The sequence below is a fragment of the Cuculus canorus genome, chromosome 29, assembly GCF_017976375.1.
Source record: "Cuculus canorus isolate bCucCan1 chromosome 29, bCucCan1.pri, whole genome shotgun sequence".
Classification (NCBI taxonomy): Eukaryota; Metazoa; Chordata; class Aves; order Cuculiformes; family Cuculidae; genus Cuculus; species Cuculus canorus.
The window spans coordinates 1229329-1252814 of NC_071429.1; the positions used below are offsets into that span (position 1 = coordinate 1229329).

General features: G+C 47.7%; 1 protein-coding gene across 2 annotated transcripts; it reads left to right on the forward strand.

Moving 5' to 3' along the window:
* The first annotated feature begins 1221 nt into the window (after positions 1-1221).
* RACGAP1 (Rac GTPase activating protein 1) lies at positions 1222-11472 on the forward strand. Of its 2 annotated transcripts, none has more exons than XM_054051479.1 (17): positions 1222-1280; positions 4157-4245; positions 4848-5050; positions 5408-5544; positions 5767-5836; positions 6056-6109; positions 6983-7060; positions 7197-7314; positions 7511-7641; positions 7871-8035; positions 8425-8520; positions 8753-8951; positions 9281-9386; positions 9603-9735; positions 9889-10024; positions 10286-10394; positions 10708-11472. In XM_054051479.1, the coding sequence occupies exons 2-17, from the start codon at positions 4161-4163 to the stop codon at positions 10781-10783; spliced, it is 1896 nt and encodes a 631-aa protein (XP_053907454.1). In that variant the 5' UTR covers positions 1222-1280; positions 4157-4160; the 3' UTR covers positions 10784-11472. The 2 variants fall into 2 exon arrangements, with proteins under 2 accessions (XP_053907454.1, XP_053907455.1); XM_054051480.1 differs by having other exon boundaries at positions 1252-1280; positions 4161-4245.
* Positions 11473-23486: the final 12014 nt, after the last annotated feature.

The window sequence follows — 23486 nt, forward strand, 5'->3', positions numbered from 1 at the left end:
AGCCCTCAGATCATCCTTGTGGCCTCCTCTGGACCCATTCCAACAGCTCCATCTCCTCCTTATGTTGAGGATTCCAGAACTGGACACAGTATTCCAGATGAGGTCTCACAAGAGAGGAACAGAGGGGCAGAATCCCCTCCCTCCCTGCTGGCCACACTGCTTCGGATGCAGCCCAAGACACGGTTGGTTTCTGGGCTGCGAGCACACATGTTGCCAGCTCATGTCGAGCTTCTCATCAACCAGCATCCCAAGTCCTTCTCGGCAGGGCTGCTCTCAACCCCATCATCCCCCATCATCTACTGAAAATGGGGATTGCCCCGACCCAGGTGCAGGACCTTGCACCTGGCCTTGTTGAACCTCATGAGGGTTCTCCCAGCCCCACTTCTCCAGCTGTCCAGGTCCCTCTGGATGCCATCCTGTCCTTCCACTGCAGCAACTGCATCACTCAGCTTGGTGTCATCTGCAATATAACCTTAGTCAAGATCGAATCCTGCTAACACACAGGAGTTTTCTCCTTCGTTGCTGTGCAATTGCTTTCCCTCATGTTGTGATAACCCAGAGCTCTCACTTTCACAGCACCAATCCTGATTTACAGGCTATCTGGTTCTGGTCTCATTCCAAAAATCCTAGCAACAGCTAACGAGTGCCACCGCTCCTGGCAGCTAGGATTTAAACTTCCTCGTAAACTTCCTTCAGAGTACGTCTCACATGTCCTCAAGAGAGAGCACTCAATAAGCACCTTCCTGGTGTGGACTGATGCCCTGGACCAGCGATGGGCTGCATCCAGCTCCTCATGCAGGCATTCCACCTCAGAGTGCAGAGGGCTGAGGCCCACTCGTGCCAATGGCATCGCTTAAAATCACAGCGGGGCAGCCTGAAAGAAGTCTTTTTCTCCCCAAAACAGCCCCTCTGGTGCCCGTGGCTGCGCTCGGGCCCTCAAGAGAAGCAGCCGGCCTTCAGTTTCGCGGGCCGGCGTCACCAGCCTGCTCCATTGCTAAGCAACGCGGGACGCACCCAGCATCCCACAGTAAAAATGACGCCTGGCTGGCTTCAGCGCGCAGCCGTTCGGGCCCGCCACCCGCCCTCGCTCCTGGGAGCGGAGCACAGAAGCCACGCCCTCAGCAGACATGGCCGCCGGGTTGGCTTCAGCTGCTCAACGGAAGACAGCCAATGAGAAGCCGGGAAGGGTGGGGCAGTGCGTTGCGATTGGCTGTCAGCGGGGATTCAAACAGGAGTGCGGGGCGGTTAGACCTGGAGGTCGTGCTGGGCCGGCAGCTGAGGTGAGTGCGCGGGCGAGAAGGGACCGGGCCTCGGAGATCGGAGGGGACGGGGCCCCGAGGGCCGGGAGGGGACCGGGCTCCGGGGGCCCCGAGGGCCGGGAGGGGACCGGGCTCCGGGGCCCCCGAGGGCCGGGAGGGGACCGGGCTCCGGGGCCCGAGGCTGAGGGCGAGCGGTGGGGACCAGGACTCGCCGACTGACGCGGGGAAACACCCCACAACTCCGGGGAGTTATAAATCCGGCATGTTTTATCGCCAGCTGAGATGTAAAGCGGATTTTTTTCTCCTGGCTTGCACAGCGTATTATCTAACAAGCAGCTGCTTATAGTGTAAAGATATACATACTCATTAAGGTGGGCTAGGCGATTACAACTAGGTCGCTAAAAGGGCGCCACTATTACAATTATTTCCATTATGCCATTATCATAAGTCCACTCTTCACCTTAGCTGAGTTGGCTGCGTTTCAAGCCACAGAATCGGTCAGCCCTTGTCTCGCTGAAGCGCAGCTCCCCAGCTTCTGTCTGGGCACCGGGTATTTCCCATAACGTGTCCTGGTTTTGAAGAATACCTCTGTTGGTTAACCATTTATTCTCTGTTTTGCCACCAGACCCGTGGGGCTACTAGGCCCCAGGGCTCTCTTGCCACCCCAGCCTGGGCTTGAAGGGATCCTGAGCCTCTGGGGTCCCCCCTCGGCTGAGGGGAGATGCCTCCTGGCGCTGGTTTGCTCAGGGGTCTCTTTCCTTGCTTCCTTCCCTTCCCTCTGCCCTCCAGTTGGGTTGATCACAGCGATTAATTAAGGCACGAAGCTGGTGAAGCACACCTCGTCTTGAATTAAGCAGAGGAAGCCTTTTAGCAGAGAGCCTTGCTGCACCTTGTAGGAGAAAGCCCCACGACGTCGTAGAAACATCGAATGCCAGGTTGGAAGGGACCCCAAGGGTCACCTGGTCCAACTGTTTTAGGTGATCTATAATTCATGTGAGATCAAAATCTCCCTAGGAGCAATTTACCCCATCACCCCCTGGTTCTTCTGTGTGACCCCTTATAAAAAGGGAGTCTCCGTCCTCTTAGCAGATACTTTTTATCTACTGGGACATGGTAATGAGGTCTTCCCTAAACCTTCTCTGAAGGCTGAACAAACCCGGTTATCTCAGCTTTGCTTTGTATGGAAGGTTTCCCAACCCTCTAATCATCTTAGTGGCCTTTTTCTGGACCCTCTCCAGGCTGTTCACGTTTTTTTTTGTATGGCAGGGACCAAAGCTGGATGCAGCACTCCAGGCGCAGCCTGACAAGTGCTGAGTACAGTGGGATAATGGCCTTTTATTTTTATTTATTTTTATCGAGAGGGCCTGGTGATGCCCTTCCTGTTGACCACCTTTGTTGCTGCAGCACACCGCATGTTGAGCCTGTTGTCCACCAAGACCCCTAGGTCTTTCTCCACAGAGCTGCTCTCCAGCCAGGTGGAACCCAGCCTGAGCTGCGCTCCAGGGTTATATATGAGTCTGAGTGCTTCAAAGCCCTCCACGGTGAATTGCGAACCATTGAGTGGGTTGTTTTCCCACCTGGCGCCTCTCCCAACTTTGTCTGCTCCCACTTCTAAGTGCAGATTCATTAGTCAGGACTGCCCTGTGTGCCTCAGCAACCTCTTGCCTTAGTGGAGTAATTTCTGTGTTGCTAAGCTGGAGCCTTTCCTCTTCATTGCTTCTGTTTATGCTGTTGTTGCTGCTGTTTGAGGAAAATGTGCTGACTGCCTGAATTTTAGCAGCTATTTGCAGTAGGAGCCGTAACTTAAAATGGAGCTAAATTTAGAACTATTAAAATTCCCCAGAACGTTGCTCCTATTTTTATCTTGTGAAGCTCTGAAAACTTGCAGATTTTTAGTGGCCTATATAGTACCAATTCATTTGTAGACTGGGCATGAGCTGTGTTCTGCAGCCTTCCAGCAGGAAAAGAGTTTGGGATCCCTTATCTTGCCTCAGGTTCTGAGCTGCTGTAATATCCTGGAAGTTATTTGAAGCAATAAGGTGGGAAGTTGTGCTGCCTTTCTGTTGCTCTGTTATCCATAAAGTGTGGAGGGGTGAGGACCTTCATTCCCTAAGGAAGAATTTAGGTGCATATATCTCCTTAAAACAGAATTCTTTGGTTAGAAAGGCCTTTGAGCTCATTTAGTCCAACTGTACCTGTGTACTACAAAATCAGGTTCCCAAGCATCTGTCTTTTGAACCCCTCCAGGGATGGTGACTCAGCCACTGCCCTGGGCAGCCAGTGCCCAAGAACCCTTTCAGGAAAGAAACTTTTCCTGATACCTAATCTGACCCTCCCCTGGTGCAACTTGAGGCCATTTCCTCTTGTCCTATCACCTCTCACTTGGGAGAACACACCAACACCCACCTTGCTACAACCTCCTTTCTGGTAGCTGTAGACAGTGATGAGGTCACCCCTCAGCCTCCCCCAGGCTAAACAGCCCCTGGTCCCTCAGCTGCTCTTCATAAAACTTGTTCTCTAGCCCCTTCACCAGCCTCACTCCCCATCTCTGGATGCACTTCAGCCCCTCAATGTCTCCTTTTGTAATGAGGGGCCCAAACCAACCCAGAATTCAAGGTGTGGCCTCACCAATGCTGAGTATAGGGCAAGAGGGCTTCTATGCTCTTGCTGACCACGCTGTTTCTGGTACAGCCAGGATGCCATTGCCCTCCTTGCCCACCTGAGCACACTGCAACATAGCTCGTAATGTATTTTTGTTTGTACAGCTTCTAAAACTCTCCTTAAAAAAAGTTATTAATTCTGAAGCTGATTCTCTTTTTTTGGTCTGGTAACTCATTTTCTGTTTGACTGTGGCAAGAAAGGGCTGGATTGTTTATTTAGCTCTGGTTTCTTGGCAGGAAGATGGAGGCCACGATGCTGAGCTTACGGCGTCTGTGTGATCAGCTTATGCGTCAGGTTGAAGTTTTAAGTGAAGGAAATGAATGCCGTAAGTTCTGTTTCTGAAGTGGGTTGTGCTGTGTTTGCAATAAGAATACAAACATGCCACCAAACATTATTAGCTGTTATTGAAGAATCTACTGATGATGTTATGGATAATAAGACTACTGGAGGTAGTCTGACTTCATTGTCAAGAAATACGAAGTCACAGGCTGTGCTTCTACGCAGGGCCACATTCTGCTTGTAGCAAGCTGACTTGCTTGATAAGATAAGGGGTAATGGTTTTAAGCTGAAAGAGGGGAGATTTAGATTAGATATTGGGAAGAAATTTTGTACTGTTAAGGGTGGTGAGGCATGGGCACAGACTGCCCAGAGAAGCAGTGGATGCCACATCCCTGTTCTGTGAATTCATCCATGCAGTGTCTCGTGTTCTAGGTCTTCTGGTTGGTACTGACACAAAGGGCCTGGCCTGAAAAGCAGCAAGATCTATTGAACATCTAGAGTGTGGATGGGTTTGCTGAAAGGCTGGCTTCTCCGCTCTTCAGTCAGGAGGAGGTTTCATTAATAGATACCTCCCGTCAGCAAAAAGAGGGAATGCTGCATCTCTTCCGCTTGCCTGAGTAGCTAAAGATGTATATGTCCTCTCTCCAGAGTTTATTCAGTTAGCGAAGAACTTTGAAGAGTATCGCAGAAAATTGCAGAAAGCGGAGCATGAGCTTGACAGGTACAAAGATCTCCTCATGAAAGCAGAAGCTGAGCGTAGTGCTTTGGATGTGAAGCTGAAACATGCTCGCAATCAAGTGGATGTGGAGATCAAACGAAGGCAAAAAGCTGAAATGGACTGTGAAAAGCTGGTGAGTAATTCTGTTATTACCAGTTAGCTCTTTAGAGTGCGGAGACAAGGTGATTAAACTGCATTGATCTATGGAAAATAAGGACTGGTGCTTGTGATAGCTCTTTTCCTGCAGAGGAAAGAACAACAACAAATTGGCTTGGCTCCTTGTAGTAGCCTTTTGCTTTGCTCTGGAAAAAGGGGACTGGCTGCTGTTTGGAGCTGAACTGCCATTGCTTGTCAGAGCATGGTGCTTTGCAGCACTGACTCAAGCTCTGACAGCATATCTGTGTGGTATCTCAAACCCTTCAGAGTGCTTCGCACAGTAATTAAACACAGTTTATTCTGTGGCAGCTCCTGATATTATCTACCTTTACAGGAGCGGCAAATACAACTGATTCGAGAGCTGCTCATGTGTGATGCATCTGGGAGCATTCAGTTAAGTGAAGAGCAGAAGTCTGCCCTAGCTTTTCTCAACAGGCCACGGGTTTCTGTAGAGGGCCCAGGCAGAAAAAAGTAGGTATCGTATGTCTGTGCAACATGTATCTGCGCAACATCAGTGTCACACATAAATCCAGCCTTGTAACTCTAAGATGGGTGCAGGATCTCTTATGGAGTCTTGCTTTGTATTCCAGTTTGAAATATAGCTCCTCTGAGTCTGTAAGATTGTTCTGGAAGTCATTGTTGACTGAAAGCCAAAGTGACTTAGTTAACTACTTCTAATTTTTGATTTTTTAGGCTGTCCACGATAGATGAATCTGGCTCAATTCTGTCGGACATCAGCTTTGACAAGACCGATGAGTCACTGGTAATGTAACTCCAAGTTCTAAAGTTTTCTACTGCTGTAAAACCTTCAGGGTGTGGGGTAATCTCTAGGGGCCCCTTGTATTTAGATTACTGTGGTATTAAACTGGTAGAGCTGACTTTCATTTCTCTGGTGTGCTATTGGCTAAAACTTAATGAAAGTCCTGCCCAGAGGCTGTATGGTATTTACACTGAGCTAACCAGTGTTCTGTATTTCCCACAGGACTGGGATTCCTCTGTGGTGAAAGCTGTCAGGCTGAAAAGGAGAGGGAAGCGGGTATGTTCAATTCTTCCTCTTCAAATAGATTCCATTGTTAGCCTGAGCTGACACAATGTCACCATCTGTCATCTTGCAGCCACCTGTAACGATGGCTGAGCCACCAATCGCAATCAAACTTGAGATGGATGTGCTTCAGGACTCTTAGGGAGTGTGAGAGGGAGATAGACCATTGGAGCAACACCCTATACTCCATCTCACAAACTAAGCAGGCAGCCAGAGCAAGCACAGTTGAGAACTACCCTTCCACTAACTGTAAGACTGAGGAGAAAAAAAGTGGGGAATGGCAATAAACAAGAGGAATTGGATGCTATTGTAGGTCACGGAGACTATGATGTAATTGCCATCACAGAAACGTGGTGGGATGACTCTTATAACCTGGAGTGCTGCTATGGTGGGATATAAACTCTTCAGGCAGGACAGGAAAGGTAGGAGAGATGGTGGGGTAGCCGTTAGCTCTAGGTGAGGTGTGGAAGGGGGTTAGTCACATTAAACTTCCAGAGGGCAGGCAGACTTCGGGCTGTTCAGAAGGCTGGTTGATAAAGTCCCATGGGAGACAGTCTGTAAGGGTAAGGGAGCCCAAAAGGGCTGGGTACTCTTCAAGAAGGAAATCCTGGCAGTGCAGGAGCAAGCTGTCCCCACGTGCTGGAAAATTGGATTACAAAAGCTGGCTAGAAAAAATATTTGAAAAAGAAGTATATTGTGGCCTCCTGATAATCTTCAAGGTTGCTATGAAGAACAGGTACCGTGGAAGAACTTGATGCATCTGTGCTATGTGTGAATAGTTGTTCAGTCCTAGTTATACTGGACTAGCATTACACCAAGATAATGGCTTACCTGACTTATAGGCAAAAATACTCTGTATCTTTTCAGCGGTCTTCCAGGCAGTTCATTGAAGGCCCACCAGGTCCTCAGAAGAAAACCAGATCAATTGGCTCTACAGTGGACCAGGTATGGTGATTCCAGCTGGGTTTGTGTGCGTTCAAACTAGTTGGTCATATTGCCCACCTTTTTCTAGGGCCAACAAACTAGGAAATGCTGTGTCCTGATAGTATTGCTGTCACTAACCACATATTTCGTATTACAGGGAAATGAATCCATAGTAGCAAAGACAACTCTCATGGTCCCCAATGATGGTGGCCCAATTGAAGCCATCTCTACCATCCAGACTGTGCCTTATAGTCTGAGAAGCCAGAGAAAGAGTGGTAGGTGTCATGTCTCTGTTTGTCCTAGTCCTGAAACAACTACTTTGCATGCTAGAGGCTATCCTGAACTGTTTCATTTGCCTCCCTCCAGGCCCGCAGCAGCTGCTTGTGGTTTATAATGCACTTGCATTATAGGAAAGCTTATGCAGCGAGGGGGGTGATTCTATTCAGTTAACACTCCTCTCTTGTCTTTCAGGTCCCTTGCAGGCTTGGAGCAGCGAGTCAAGCATAGGCAGTAAGCAGCTGGAGTCCAAATCGGAGTCTGATGTCCCTAGCACACCGAAGAACAATGGGGGAGTGAGGCTGCATGACTTTGTTTCAAAGACGGTAGGTCTACAGGCAGGAAGAACTTGGAAAAGTGTCTCCTTCCATTTTAAAATGTGTGTGATATCAAGGTGCTGGTAAGAGGCTACCAGCCATTAAGTCTCAGGTCAATATTAACTGTACTGCTTACCTGCACGAGTCGGGGAACGGGCTATCCTATTTGATTATGCAGTTTAAGTCCTGCTCTGTTATTGCACTAATCTCTTCTCATCCACGTGCTCTGGATCATTAGGTTATCAAGCCAGAATCGTGTGTTCCATGTGGAAAGAGAGTCAAGTTTGGAAAAATCTCTCTGAAGTGTAGAGACTGCCGTGTGGTCACTCATCCAGAGTGCCGGGAACGCTGTCCTCTTCCCTGTATCCCCACCTTGACAGGGACTCCTGTCAGGGTTGGAGAGGTGAGTCTGGGGCGTGAGGTTTGGGGCAATACAGCTGCCAACAGATACAGGCTAATGTTTGGTTCGCTTAGACTCCAGCAAATCTGCCTTTGACAGAAGAGCTCTTGTTGCTCAGCACTGCATAATAACACACAAACGAGCTTCCTAATGTATCATTCAGTAACCAGGGTAGTGGGTGGTAGCGATGCAATGTTGTGAGGGTGTTGAGTTGCGAACGTGGCAGCTCTGGGTAAGCAATCCTGCAGCACTGTGCTGATGGATGTACCGTTGCTCTTCTCTGGGCTGATGAAGAAACAATGTGCTTTAAGCTTAGATCTTGCTGAGAATTCCCAAGTATTTTCACTGCCTTGATGGCTATCTTTATTATTTTTTCTCCTTCTGCCTCTTAGGGGACCTTGATGGACTTCGTCCCTTCTACTCCTCCAATGATCCCCTCCATCATAGTGCACTGTGTTAATGAGATTGAGCAGCGAGGACTGCATGAGGTAAAAAGAAAATGAGGTGTGAAACTGCTAATGAAATAGGTTGCAGTGCTAGGGAAACAAATGTTAACCCAAGTATCTCTTATTTATGGTGTGTATAATGCTGCTCAGTGGGTGTCTGAGCGAGCAGCAGTGCCTGTAGAGTGTTCAGGTGTGGAGAGAAAGTGAGAGTAGAAGAATATCAGCTTTGTAAGTGCAGTTGATATTCTGTCTCTAAGCAACTTTCTGTTAACAGACGGGCCTTTACCGGATATCTGGCTGTGACAAGACAGTGAGGGAACTGAAAGAAAAGTTCCTTAGAGGAAAAAATACTCCTTTGCTCAGCAAAGTGGACGATATCCATGCTATCTGCAGCCTTCTCAAGGAGTTCCTACGCAGCCTGAAAGAACCCCTTCTCACTTTCCGGTTGAACAAGACTTTTATGGAAGCTGCAGGTAAGGAGTTGCTAAATGACGTCTCCAACTCTCTTGCTGTCTTGATGGCCACAGGCTTAGCTGTCACATTAAGTGGCAGACTGCAGTGCTCTGTGGAGCCCTTGTTCTTGCAGCAGTGTTAATGATGTGCAGGGGAGATCTCTTTTCTGCTGTATTGTATTGGAAGAGGAAAGAAACAAATTCTAGTTCTTGAGCAGGATACAAAGTGATTATGATGACATGTGAAGTTTCTGGCTTCATTGCTTCTTGGGCTAGCTCTTACTGTGAGGGGACTATTACAGCTGTGCCTCTGGGACCACTTTGAGGTCTAGATACTTCTTTTCCCACAGAAATCCCAGATGAGGACAACAGTGTCGCTGCGATGTACCAAGCTCTTGGTGAACTTCCTCAGGCGAATAGGGACACCCTGGCTTTCCTCATGGTCCACTTGCAGAGGTATGTTCCAAAGGAACTGGTAGGTCTGAAAGGGGGATGTTGCCACTGATGCTTTCTCTAATTGCCTCTTATTACTGCTTATGAGCTTAAAGTTTTTATTCTGGAAGAAACTACTTATTCAGTGGCTGAAGTGGGTGTGTGTGACAAGGGAGTTGTATGACAAGTGAAAGGGAGAAGCTACATTCTCTCTTTCTTATTTTTTTTTTTTAAACACAGGGTAGCTCGGAGCCCAGAGACTAAAATGGATGTTGCCAACTTGGCCAAAGTCTTTGGCCCCACCATAGTAGCTCATGCAGTACCCGATCCTGACCCTATGACACTCCTGCAAGACACCAAGCGGCAGCCCAAGGTAGGTCAGCAAAAAGGACTGGCTTGTGTGAATGTATCCCATTTAACAAATCCAAATGTGTTGCTGGAAGGAGCTGAGGCGATGCCTCTCTGATGTCAGTGTGTCAAAGCTCTGTGCTGGTTTGTAACATTAGTTACTTGTGGGTATCTCTAGGTTGTGGAGCGACTTCTGCTGCTGCCTATGGACTACTGGAGCCAGTTGATGATGGTGGAGCAAGAAAATGTTGACCCAGTGCATGTAATTGAGAATGTCAATGCTTACTCTGCTCCACAGACACCAGATTTTCAAGGTAACCCTTGGGTTCTGCTCTATTAGCTGCGTAGCTGCTGGATGAAAAATAATGACCCTCAATCGAAAGCTGCTTGTCAGACTGTTGGAGCTAGCCATTCCTTTATGCTTTATGGAGGAACAGGGAGGAAAAATGTGCCAGGAAACACCATTTTTGTCTAGTATTTTTGGCAGATGCTAGGGAATGTCTCATGTTCCTTGCATGGCAATGAAAGCTTCAGCTGTCTTCATGTTGTTCACTTCACTGCCTCTTTTTTGACAGTCAGCATCCTTGGACCGCTCACTACTCCAGAACACCAGCTCTCCAAGATGCAGTCCTCTAGCTCCCTGTCTCAGAGAGTCCGGTCTACCTTCAGCAAAACCACCCCCAAGTAAGTGCCGATTTATGCTATTACGGATACATTAGAATGACTGCAGGTGATCTGGGTGTTTGAGGATAACTAAAAATAGACTTTTGGACCCAGTTCTGGGAGCAGCCTGGATTTACTACTCTGTCGACTCTCACTTGATCAGTGCTGTAGTAGCAGTGCAAGCTGCATAATGGTTAACAAGCATCTTATGGCAGGGAGAGAGGCACTTTGGGAGGTGGGTAAAATTTGGGTGTATGACCCTTAGGAAAGGGGAGGGTATTGGACCCATCTATTGCAAATTCAACCCTGATATTTTCTACTTCTCTTTGACTAGATTTGGGAGTAAAAGCAAGTCAACAACACTGCTTGGGCATCAGGGCAGATTCTTTGCCTCTCCTGTGCTGAAGTGAAGTGGACCTGAGAGTTAGTGTCATCCTAGCGTTTGCACACCAATATGCACGAGTACAAGAAACGCAAATCGTCTCTGTGGCCCTTGGCAGCTTATGTAATAAGATCTTTTTCCTATTATCATTCGGCTTAACTGAGGCTTCTAATGGTATTTCATTGTGCAATGTATGTTTATTATCTCTTGCTGTGTTGAATTTAGTATTGGTAAAGCAAGTAACTAGTAGGATTTATTCAAAGTTCTAATAAAAAAAATTACTGTTAGAGGACCTCAAACTTTTCAGTAGCACCTGGTCTTCTACCCATATGAAGTGGAGCAAGGGTAGAAGTGTGGTTTGGTTTTTTTTTTTTAGCACTCCATAGGTTCTTCACACAGTTTCCAACAGCATACGGCTCTGGAATCCTTGACTGGTGTTGTGGCTGTGCAGGCTCTGATCCTGAGGATGGCAGTGTTGGATTGGTCTGACGCAATGGTGCTTGGTGTAATAATTGCCTGAGGGACTGGGACTTCTTCTTATGAAACACTTCCTGATGTTGTGTTTACAAGGGGAAAATTTTGTAGAGGACTGTCTTTAGATACTAACCTAAAGGATTCCTGGGTTGTCTCAATGAGTTACTAGAGCTGATCATACTGGTGGGGGGAATGAGGGTAGTTTAATAGCACCCTTGCTGTTGGGAATCTCCGCTTTCCAGGACTGGGATGTGCTGTGTGAAAAGACTTGTGGAGCATGTAAAAAGTTTATAAAGTAACTGTTTCTGCTGAGCTCTGGAAAACTGTCCTGATCTCTGTAGTTCAGTAAATTTCAATGTTCTATGTGAACTTTCCCCAGTAGAGACTAACGACTTGACAGCCTTTGTGGCTCAGGATGTCCTTTATCTAGAGGAAATTCTGCTTTTAAGGGTGAGGATGAGAGAGCGCTGGCAGAGATTGCCCATGACTATGTCCACATGGCTTTTGAGTATCTCCAAGGATGGAGACTCCACAGCCTCTCTGGGCAACCTGCTCTAGATGGCCCTTCTTCAGCAGGGGCTTGGACAAGGGGACCTCTAGAGTCTTCTTTCAGTCTTAACTGTTCTCTGGTTCTGAACAAGGACGTTGTATGGAGTGTTGTCAACACAAAGCCCCTGTTCCTGGGAGTGAATGCTGTGCATTTACCTGATTTTTGCTGTGGGTATCGTGTTGCCATTGAGCAGCAATGGCTTGGGTTGCATCTCTCCCGCACTGCAGCAGATACACAGGGCAGTACAGAGTCTAATTTATTGACTGATCCTTAAATAGAGAAAGTATTTCCTTCTGGGCAGGGTTTGATTAAACAGGCTACTGCCTTCCCTTCACAAAATGGGACTGGGGTCTGGAGAAACCAGAAAGGAAACCCAATGCATAGAGCAGCAGGACCTGATCTCGCCCATGGAGACCACTTGCCCACTGAAAAGAACATTGTTGGCATTAAAGTTTTTGGAAAGCAGTAGCGTAAGGTGATAGAAAAGAAGGATAGTGTGCTACAGAATGCAATTGTGTCATTGCTGTTATCATTAAAAAGCCAAAGGCTCCATGTGACTCTATCAGACCTTGGCCCTGGCCCTTGTCAGGTGGCTTTGTCTGAATCTGTCCTTGCCTGCTGGAAACTTTGCTGTAGTTTGTTTAGTTTGTCACAGCAACTGCCTACCAATAAGGGGGCTGTTACCCAATTGATTCTTAGCAATTGAATTTGCACGGTTTTGTGTGACTGAGGTACAGGGACTGTGATAAATCTGATGTACTTCCTTTGGGAGCAGCGCTGACAGAGGGTCAGTGTGCAGTCAAGGAGTGAAGATGGCCCCAGGGTGGTTAGCAACTCATCAGAGTTCCATTACTGGGCACTGAAGATCATCGGTTTGGCAGTGGCAGAAACCAGTTTTGGAGGTAAGAGGGGAAAAATATAGATAAACCACAGGCATCTCTGGATGTAACATGGAATTGCAGCTCTGTCCGCAAGGATTCAAGTATAGAGAGTAATAGGAAATACATTAAAAAAAAAAATAGCCCCAAGTAGACCCTAAATTGAGAAGGAAAAAAACCCAGCAGCCTTATCATATCACTTCCAGCAAAGAAAAAAGGAATCCGTCAACATTGTTTTATCCCCTCAGGATGCTGATGAGTCACTGCAGCGCCACAAAGGAAGATGGGAGAATTTGTCATTAGAAGAGTGGGGTAGATACTTTTGTCCACTGTGTTTATATTTTTTTTTTTCCTATTACTGACACCCTTTAAAAGAAATAGTCATTTGGATATTAGTTATTAGCACTGCTGTAACTGGATGAATGGTAAGTGATTGCAGCATCCTGATCAGACTGAGGCATTAATCAGACTACCACTAAGTTCTAATTCTTGAATCCTGATGTAAGCGTGTCCTCTCTATTCTACTTTGGCTTGCGCATGCTGCTTCTCCATTGCCTTGGATGAGATGGGTGATGGAAGGGTGTTTGAACTCCATGGGGCAAGGGCTGAGCTGGACTGTGGGCAGCGCTGGCAGGATGGTGGAGAAATTCAGAGCTCAAGTCCCTCAGGCCTTGGCAGTGGTTCTTGGCTCTTTCTCCTTCTAATATTAAGACTGGTTTGAGGAAGATGACAGCCCTGAAATAGCTATTAATACCATACAAAGCTTGGATGGAAGTCAAGAATAACAGCAAATGCAAAAACTGAACCCCACCTCCAAACAGGAAGTACAGGCGAGGGTTGGTGTTGTGAAAGATAAACAGTGGGAAGGAAAAGCGAGAGAGATGCAATAAAATGCAGAGCAGTAAAGTACAAATAGATTTGGAGATAGCTTGACAATAATTCTTGGATCCAAACCACTTATTTTACATCAAATAATGCTGATTGAATTCTTTGAGCTGATTGAAAGGAAATCATGGTTGATTTTTGCCCAGATGTTTCCCAAGTCTGGAAAAAACACCTGTCTTTCCTAAAGTTCCTCTTCTGCTTTCTCTGGAATGGAGAGGGCTTGATCCAGTGTGGTACTTTACCCCTTCATGCCTTGGAGATTAATCTTGTCCTCAAATCCCAAACTCCAAAGGCCATGAAGATGATCCAAGGGCTGGAGCACATCCCATATAAGACCAGGCTGAGAGACTTGGGGTTGATCAGCCTGGAGAAGAGAAGGCTGCATGGAGACCTTAGAGCAGCTTCCAGTGCTGAAAGGGGCTCCAGGAAAGCTGGGAAGGGGCTTTTTTACAAGGGTTTGGACTGATAGGACAAGGGGAAATGGCTTTAAATTGGAAGGTGGAAGACTTAGATTAGACGTTACAAAGGAATTCTTTACAATGGAGGGGAGGCCCTGGCCCAGGTTGCCCAGGGAAGTCATGGTTCTCCTGTTCCTGGAGGTGTTCAAGCCTGTTCTCCTCCAGCTCAGAAGCTAGCAGCCAGGCAGAAGTTTGCAGTATCTTTCCCATACCAAAACAGGTAACGTTTCTTCTAGACAAGGTCTTATATTCTTCAAAGATGCCTGTTTTCTCCTCCCATAAATTAAAACAATTGCTTTTAGCCACAGCCTTTGCCTTTGTGCTCTCTGCCAGCAGATGGCAGAGGATTTCCAGGGATGAGCTGTGAGAGCCATCTCTCGAGCCTGTGAAGAAGCAGCGAGTGATTTCCCTTGGGTGTAATCAAGGAGGGAAAACGGAACAGGACTTTTCAGAGCATGAGCTGCCCCTGGAGGACATTCACCCTTCTTCACAATAGCAAGTTTCAAAAGGAAAATGGACATATTTTTTCTATATAATGTATACTGAAACTGAGAGCACAACATTGTGTAAAACCAGTTTCTGCCCCACCAAAATATTTGACCTTCTTGTTTTCAGATGCTTTGAATGTACAGCAGGGAGCAGCCTCTCTGTGTGTGCCCTGATTCTTACCCTTGCACAAATTACCTGGTACTGCAACTTAGATCTGTTGAATTCCTCCAGATTAAGGTGGCCAAGACATTCTGCTTTGCCGCCGTGGGAGCATCCGCTGGACCACAGACTGGATTTGCTGCCATGGGATGACAGGGAGCTCTGTCTGGAGGTGGCAGTGAATAGCTTCGCTTCCGATGCTCTTGGCTTCCCCTGGAATGGACAGGGAAAGCTAAGAAACTGTGTCTTCTGTAACCTCCGGATTCTCAAGCGAGCGCAGAGAGATGAAAAACGGAGCTGTTAGGCATTTCAAAATCTTAGGTGCTTCAGGAAGGTACTTCAGCCTATTTCTCCTGAATTAATCTGCCTTCAAAAATATGAGGATTCAACCGTCTGTTTACATCTTGGAGAGCTGATGGGGTCACTGCAAAGGCTCAATCAACGAGAGAAAAATAATTCTAGGGAAAAGAAAAACATGATAGTGAGGGGTTCAGTTAACTGACCTCAAAACCAGCCCTTGCTGCTGGCTGGCTACGTGACTGCCTTGCCATCTCACAAGTACAAAGGGTACATCTGCAAAGTGCTGGAAGACATTCTGATACCAACGAACTCCCGTGGCTCCCCAGGGAGGGCTTCTTATCTCCCAGAGCAAAGCCTTCCCTTCTATCAGCACTTAGAGAGACACTCAACTGTCTTCCAACTGCTCTGATGCGGTGATAAGCCCAGAATATTTGCTACTCGGTGCGGCTGGGAAACTCCAGGGCAGCAGGGGCTGCTCGGCAGTGGAGAGCAGCACAAACCCTGCTGTGAGCGTGCAGAGCAGTTGAGACCCAGAGAGCTCTTAACTCCACGTTTTGACCCAGCTCATTCTTAGCAAGGAGCTCTGCCCTTCATCCTGTCTCTCAAGACCGGACGATGCAGAGCTACGCTGCAAGCGCGGGCACTAAAAGCCCAAAGTGACTCTGACTGATGCCCCCTTTGTGCTATGAGCAATTCCTGTCTCTTAATTCCGATGGTTTTTAACCCCAGTGAGGATTGGGAGCTTTGTGGAGCATAGGTTTTTCCAGTGGTGGGACTGGCCAGGAGCCAGTTGTGTCATTTGAGAGGACTGAGGATGGTGCAGATGGGGGTGTAATAGGGGCACAAAAAGAGTGCCTGGTTTGTTCTTTGGAAATGATTGATAAAGAGATGGGAGAAGTATGTGTGGGGCAGGCAGCTGGCTGCAATAGCTCAGGAATAAGACCAAATCCTGTGCTTGTCCTAAGCCGAGGTGCTGCAGAAACCTCAGTCTCTACCCGGTTCTAGCCCTTTCACCAGCAATGACCGACAGGGACAGAGAACACAATGTTCCAGCTTGCTTTGTTCCGAATCACCTGTATCTCTAATCCTCTATTTCTCTCACTGGATTTGGGATCTCTTGTCTATGGCTATGAGGGGCACGTGTATCTCCTGGTTTTCCTGATCTGGAGCGTGTTTTAGGTCAGCAGAGAGAGTGGGACAGCAGAGCTGCCCAGATGAACTGTGACTTGCATCTAAGATGACCAGGACTGACAGCCTCCTGTGTTGAGAACGTTTGTGGTTGCGAGGGAGGCAGCAAATGCCTCTAGCTTTGGCAAAAGAGCTGGGGCTGAATCCCAGATCCAGACTACAGGAAAAAGTACAAAAGGATTCGTGTGTGCTGAGTCGTTAACTACTGAACATCAGAACCTGATAGAAAATCAGATGCTCTGATTTTAGCAGCCAGCTGCTGGTCCAGAGACGCGTGGTCCCACTGTCATGGCATAAAAATAATTAGAAGTTGTGGTGTTAAGATTCTGATAATATTGCAGTGCTTCTTTGCAGAGTTTTGAGCCAAACTCTCTTTCCCCAACTCTGTTCCCCTTCTCTGGATGTGCTCCAGCCCTTCAAAATCCTTCTTGTAGTGAGGGGCCCAAAACTGAACACAACCCATAGTATTCAAGCTGCTGAACACAGTGTTTGAGTTCATTAATCATAGCTGATTCTACAAGTCCTCCGATTCTTCCTTGGGGAGGAGATTACTTCCATGGTGAGGAACAGTGAAATTTCTGTGGGGGGAGAGGGGAGACAAAGGGAAGAGCAGATCCAAGTCACTCTCAAGAGAAGGAGCTAATAGTGGTAAATGCCAAGAAGGTAGGAACGCGTCTGTATAACTTCAAAGGGTGATTGTACAGATAAATGTCCTAGTTAATATGAGTAGTAAAGAGAAAACTCAATACAGTATGGAAAGAACAGGCTAGAAAGTGCTTAGATTCATTATATACTTCCAAGTCAGCTGGGCAAGGTTAAATTCACTCACCAGGTAGGAGAGAGCATCCGCTAACCTAGGGATGCTGGGTCAAGAATCACACTAAAGCTTGGTCTTAAAAAGGAGACTGAAGATGAGGACAGAATGATGTGGTGTTGGGATGCGGGAAACACTGGAACAAGTGGTTGACTACACTGTTTGTCAGCACCTAAAGAAGACGACGAAGAAAATGGGTAAGAGGCAATGCTAATTTGGCAAGATCTGGCTGTCCCAAGCTAAGGTAATTTACTTTGACGGTGATATTGTGATTGCTGCACTCCAAGAAGAGGCGACAAATACAGTTTTATGGCTTTTGACACTGTTTCACATAGTATGTGAACAAGGTAAAGCACAGTTCAGATAAAATCACTCCAGAGGGGGTCTAAGACTGAGTGCTGAGCCCTGTTTGGAGGAGAATTCTCAGTGGAAACCATGCAAAGTGGAAGGGTGGAAGCATAGCAGATTTTTAAGAACAGGTTAAAGAAATGGGTTGGAAATGATTAGATCTTGGGAAGAAATGTTTTCCTGTGAGGATGGGTGGCCCTGGTGCAGTTTGCCCAGAGCAGTGGGGGCTGCCCCATCCCTGGAGGGGTTCCAGGCCAGGTTGGATGGAGCTTGGAGCCCCTGATCCATTGGGAGGTGTATGGAAGGGGTGGGACTGGATGTTCTTTGAGGCCCCTTCCAACCCAAACCATTACATGATATGTAACTATATAACTGGTCCTTCCAGTTACAGGAAGACATTTCTTTCTCACCTCAATTGTTCTTCTGTAGATATTTTGCAAAGGAATGTACTTCTAATTGCCATAAAGCTAAAAAAAAAACAACCCTTCTTTTTCCAAGCAGAAACTAAAATACACCTTGAAACAAGGAGCTGTCAGCACCTTTAACTACCCAGAGATAACATAAATACAGTGCAAAGTGACAACAGCCAGAGAGCTCCTTGTAAAAGTGTTAATTTGTAAAGAAATTGCTTGAACAGAGCCTGGATGCTCGCTCTCCCAAGGAGGGACAGAACCTGGATGTTCCCGTAAAGGGATCTCCGCTGCTTTGAATATTCCTAAAAAAATCCCTATTTCCTCAGCTGCTGTGTTTTGTTTCTCTTGGGGCTTCGTTCTCTGACATGTCAGCGCTCCCTTGCTGAGAAGGATTTTTCCCTCCACCAAAGTCACAAACAACAGATTACATGATGGGATTTCCTGTGCGAGCAAAACTGGCTTTGACGACCCCCTGAACCTCTCAGCCTTGGAGGGTGATGCTTGTTTTCTTGGGCTTTAACTTGGAACCAATTCAGCAAAGCCTTTTTGTCCTAACTTTTAAACTAAACACACAAAACCAAAGGGAGAGAATGAAAATATACAGTGTCATCTAGAAAAAGAAAACAAACTCTATCACTCCCTAATCCTGACTCTTCCACCATCAGCTTTCAGGAAACCAAGTGACAGGGGTGAAATTGTTGGATATAAACTGTAATTTCCAGCCTGGAAGAAGACGGCTCCCTGCTCACTTCTCTATCAGGTGGAGCTGGAGATGTTCATTGCTCTTCTAGGCAAGTCTAATGGCCTCATCCTGTATGAGACATCTCACCAGGAGGACAGGTTTTCCCATGTGCTTTCACTCTCTCACAACAGCGTCTCAGAGTATCATCGATTCATGGAATGGTTTGGGTTGGAAGGGAGCTCAAAGCCCATCCAGTCCCACCCCCTGCCATGGGCAGGGACACCTCCCCCTGGATCAGGGGCTCCAAGCCCCATCCAACCTGGCCTGGAACTCCAGGGATGGGGCAGCCACCACTCCCCTGGGCAACCTGGACCTCCCCACCCTCACAGCAAATAATTTCTTCCTAAGATCTCATCTCAGTCTCCCCTTTTCCAGCTCAAAACCATTCCCCATCATCCTGTCCCTGCACTCCCTGATCAAGAACCCCTCCCCAGTTTTCCTGGAGCCCCTTTCCGGACTGGAAGCTGCTCTAAGGTCTCCCTGGAGCCTTCTCTTCTCCAGGCTGACCAACCCCAACTCTCCCATGCTCATATAGAAGCTTTGCTTCTGCTTCATCTGCTTCTGTTCTCACCCAGGATGTTTCTCAGATGACAACTGTTCACTGGCGCATGGCAAAGACAAGATGCTGTCTGTATCTGCCGGTACCATCCCACCAACCGGTTTAGGGACTGTAAATATATGTTGAATTAGACAAGAAGAAGCATGTGGTTCTCATGTTGTTTGTAGCATCTTTGTAGGCCCCATCTGGGGACACAACTCAGTACCACCATGGTGGACACTGGTTCTGTATCTACTGTCTCCTGCTTGGCCAAAGCCTTCATCAGGATATGTGCCACTGAGGCGGCTAGCCAAGGCTTTATCTTCTTGTGTTTTCTTCCTTTTTTTTTCAGTTCAAGGTACCTGAAGCACTGAGAAGGCTATCAGAGCCTTCCCAAGTGGTTTATTTTTAGTGTCAAGCACACCTCTGTGCCCTGAGGCGTGCCCTTAGGTGATGCAAAGACATTTGAATGCATACATCTTGGCTTGGATCAGAAATGGGGTCACCAGCAGGGCCAGGGAGGGGATTCTCCCTCTGTACTCAGCACTGGTGAGACCACACCTTGAATACTGTGTTCAGTTCTGGACCCCTCACCACGAGAAGGATGTTGAGGCTCTGGAGTGTGTCCAGAGAAGAGCAACGAAGCTGGTGAGGGGCTGGAGAACGTCTGACGAGGAGCGGCTGAGAGAGCTGGGGGTGTTTAGCCTGGAGAAGAGGAGGCTGAGGGGAGACCTTATTGCTCTCCACAACTGCCTGAAAGGAGGTTGTGGAGAGGAGGGAGCTGGGCTCTTCTCCCAAGTGACAGGGGACAGGACAAGAGGGAATGGCCTGAAGCTCCGTCAGGGGAGGTTCAGGTTGGATATCAGAAAAAAATTCTTCACAGAAAGAGTCATCGGGCACTGGAACAGCTGCCCAGGGAGGGGGTGGAGTCGCCTTCCCTGGAGGTGTTTAAGGAACGGGTGGATGAAGTGCTGAGGGCCATGGTTTAGGGAGTGTTAGGAATGGTTGGACTCCATGATCCAATGGGTCCTTTCCAACCTGGTGATTCTGTGATTCTGTGATTCAACCTGCCCAGACTCTCTAGTGGCTTAATTCACTCCTTGTTATCGTATTTCATTTGTTGGGATTTTATTTGCTATTTCATTTTCAAGACCTTGCTCCCCACATAAGTGTTTATTGAGTCTCTCGGCCCCCTCTCTCCAAAGCAGCAAAGTCTTGAAATCTCTTGCCCTTAAAGGCTTTAAACAAGTCCCGTGGTGCTCGCATGATCCCAGCGGTGACTTTGGCCCTGCAATCGCTGACAGCGTGAAATGAGAAGCCCTGATTATTTTCACAGACGCCGTTTATGGGAAGGTCTCGCAGCATCTCAGCCCCTCGCTTATGAAAATCTCCGCCTGTGCAGGCGGGAGGCGTTTCATCCGGAGCTGGAAGACATCAGCCAAGCAGAATTTCCTTTGAGCTGGAGATAAGGCGATTCTGGTGATAGAGTGGCCTTGCTCAAACAGCCTCTGGGTTTCCAGCTTTCAGAGCAGCCTCCAGGGCCAAAGGGGAAGGAAGTCTTTAATATTGTGAACATAGGACACAGAGAGAAAAACAACACTTGAAGATGCATCACCCTTAAACCTACGCCCTGAGCTGTTAACCCACTGCTGCCAAGGCTGAGCATCCCTGAAGCACCCTCTGTGCTTAGGACACACACACTATTTGGTAAGAATTCTTGAGGAATCAGCAGCAAAGAGGTGACTGATTGTGAAGGAAAACTCAGCATGCCGTGGAGAAAGCTGATGATGGACTTGTGTATATTCAAAAATCAAGTTGTTTTTGTGTAGAGCCTGAATGGTCAGATTACAGAAAGGAAATCTCTGCACACCCCCCAATTCCAGCCTCCTGACTGAACACCGCAGATCTCGGCTTGCTGGGTGTCAAGTTGGGAAACACATCAGGGTGTGCACAAGGTCACTTGTTAGAAATGGGAAGTGTTCAGGTTGGATGAGGCTTTGAGCAACCTGTCGATGGCAGGGGGATTGAAACTCAATGATCTTTAAGGTCCCTTCCACCCAAACCATTCTATGATACTATGAAATTGCAGCTCTTTTCATGGAATCATAGAATCATAGAATAGTTTGGGTTGGAAGGGACCTTAAAGATCATCCAGTTCCAACCCCCCTGCCATGGGCAGGGACATCCCACTGGACCAGGTACCCAAGGCCCATCCAACCTGGCCTTGAACACCTCCACGGATGGGGCAGCCACACCTTCCCTGGGCAACCTGGGCCAGTGTCTCCCCACTCTCATGGGGAAGAAATTTTTCCTAATGTCCAGTCTAAATCTGCCCCTCTCCAGTTTACACCCATTCCCTGTTGTCCTATCACCACAAGGCTTTATGTATAGTCCCTCCCCAGCTTTCCTGTAGCCCCTTCAGGTACTGGAAGGTCGCTATAAGATGTCCTCAGAGTCTTCTCCTCTCCAGGCTGAACAAACCCAACTCTCTCAGCTTGTCCTCATATGGAAAGTGCTCCAGCCCTCTGATCATCTTTGTAGTTTCCTCTAGACCTGTCCCAACAGCTCCATCTTCTTCTTACACTGAGGATTCCAGAACTGGACACGATCCTCCAGATGAGGTCTCACAAGAGAGGAGCAGAGGGGCAGAATCCCCTCCCTCCCTGCTGGCCGCGCTGCTTTGGATGCAGCCCAGGACACGGGTGGTTTCTGGGCTGCGAGCGTACATTGACAGCTCATGTTGAGCTTCTCATCAACCAGCATCCCAAGTCCTCTGCAGGGCTGCTCTCAATCCCATCATCTCTCATTGTGTACTGAGAACAGGGATTGTTCCAACCCAGGTGCAGGACCTTACACTTGGCCTTGTTGAACCTCATGAGGTTCTCAGAGGCACACTTCTCCACTTTTCAGTATCAGCACTGTGAAAAAACGTTTAACAGCCTCCACTTCCAGAGGGCAAAGAGAAGCACTGCTCTGCCCTGCCCAAATACTATAAAAAAAAATGGAGGGTAATAAAGTTTTGGTCAAAAGCAGCAGAAGATACAGGCAGGCTCTTTGGCAGATTGGATCATGAAAGAAAAATCTTAGAAAAATTGATAAAGTACAGTAATCAAAAGCCAAGTGGTTCTGGAAAACTGACTGAGAAACGTTTCCTAATTTAATAGTATCATAGAATGGTTTGGATTGGAAAGGACCGTGATGGTCATCCAGTCCAACCCCCTGCAGTGAGCAGGGACGTCTTCAACCAGATCAGGTTGCTCAGAGCCTCATCCAACCTGACCTTGAGTGTTTCCAGGGATGGGGCAGCCACCACCTTTCTGGGCAGACTGATCTGCACTCCAGAAGCACTGACGAAGACCAGAGAAATGCAGGTAAAAAGTTCTGCCAGGGTCATGGAATGCCATAAATGCTCAGATCAGAATCTGCAGAGGCAAGGATGGTTCAGAGGACTCCATCCCAGTTTCTAGGGACACAGGGCAGACTGACTGTGGGAAAAAAACTTATCTCAGGGCCAGATTCACCGATGACATGGCAGATTATCCAGGGACAGCAACTTTGTCCGAGGGCACCTGCCTGAAGAATGGCAGAAGAGGAAAATGACCTCCTATTCAAGGACCTCGGATCGCAAGGTCGTGCTGTATCTTGGTAGTTATTGCTGGGATGAGAGCTCTTCAGCCTGGTTGTGTAGAGCTTCTAGGCTTGTGGTGATAGGACGAGGGGGAACTGGTTCAAACAGGAGAGGGGCAGATTTAGACTGGGCATTAGGAGCAATTTCTTCACCATGAGAACGGTGAGACACTGGAATGGGTTGCCAAAGGAAGTTGTGGCTACCCCATCCCTGGAGGTGTTCAAGGCCAGGTTGGGGACCTTGGGATCCAGTGGGATGTCCCTGCCCGTGGCAGGGGTTGGAACTGGATGATCTTGAAGGTCCCTTCCAACCCAAACTATTCTATGATTCAATGATCCTCCCAGGCGATGTGTGTGTGTCACCCCAAGCAGTACAAAGGGACACCCACATCTTCATCCCCCAGCCCACCAAAAGGTGTTATAAGAGATATTTTGCCCACAGCTTCCAGAAACTGCCTCAAGATGGTGCTCCAGCCAATTTCCTGGGGTTTAAAAAGCCTTTACGTGCATTACAGATGGTTTTCTGTGCAGATCTTTGCTTAATAGTAAGAAAAGAGGATGCACGGGGCTCAGTCCTTGCAGGGAGCCTTCATCAGCCTCTGCCAAGCCATTCCTCCCTTTGAAAAGCTCATCGCTTCCAGCTCGTGGACTGGAAGCCCCCGAGCGGCTGCCGGGAATGAGTCACAAATAAGGTCCCCATAGGAAAAGAGAGCTATGGATTCATAACCTTGACCATTCTGGATAGGAAAAGTTTATTTGTCCAGCTTGCTTTATAAATAACCCAGAAAACAGTGGCTTTGTTTGCATGATCTCCGCTTGGCCATACAGAGGAACCTCAGCAGAGCCCGTCTGAACCTTGACGGCCACG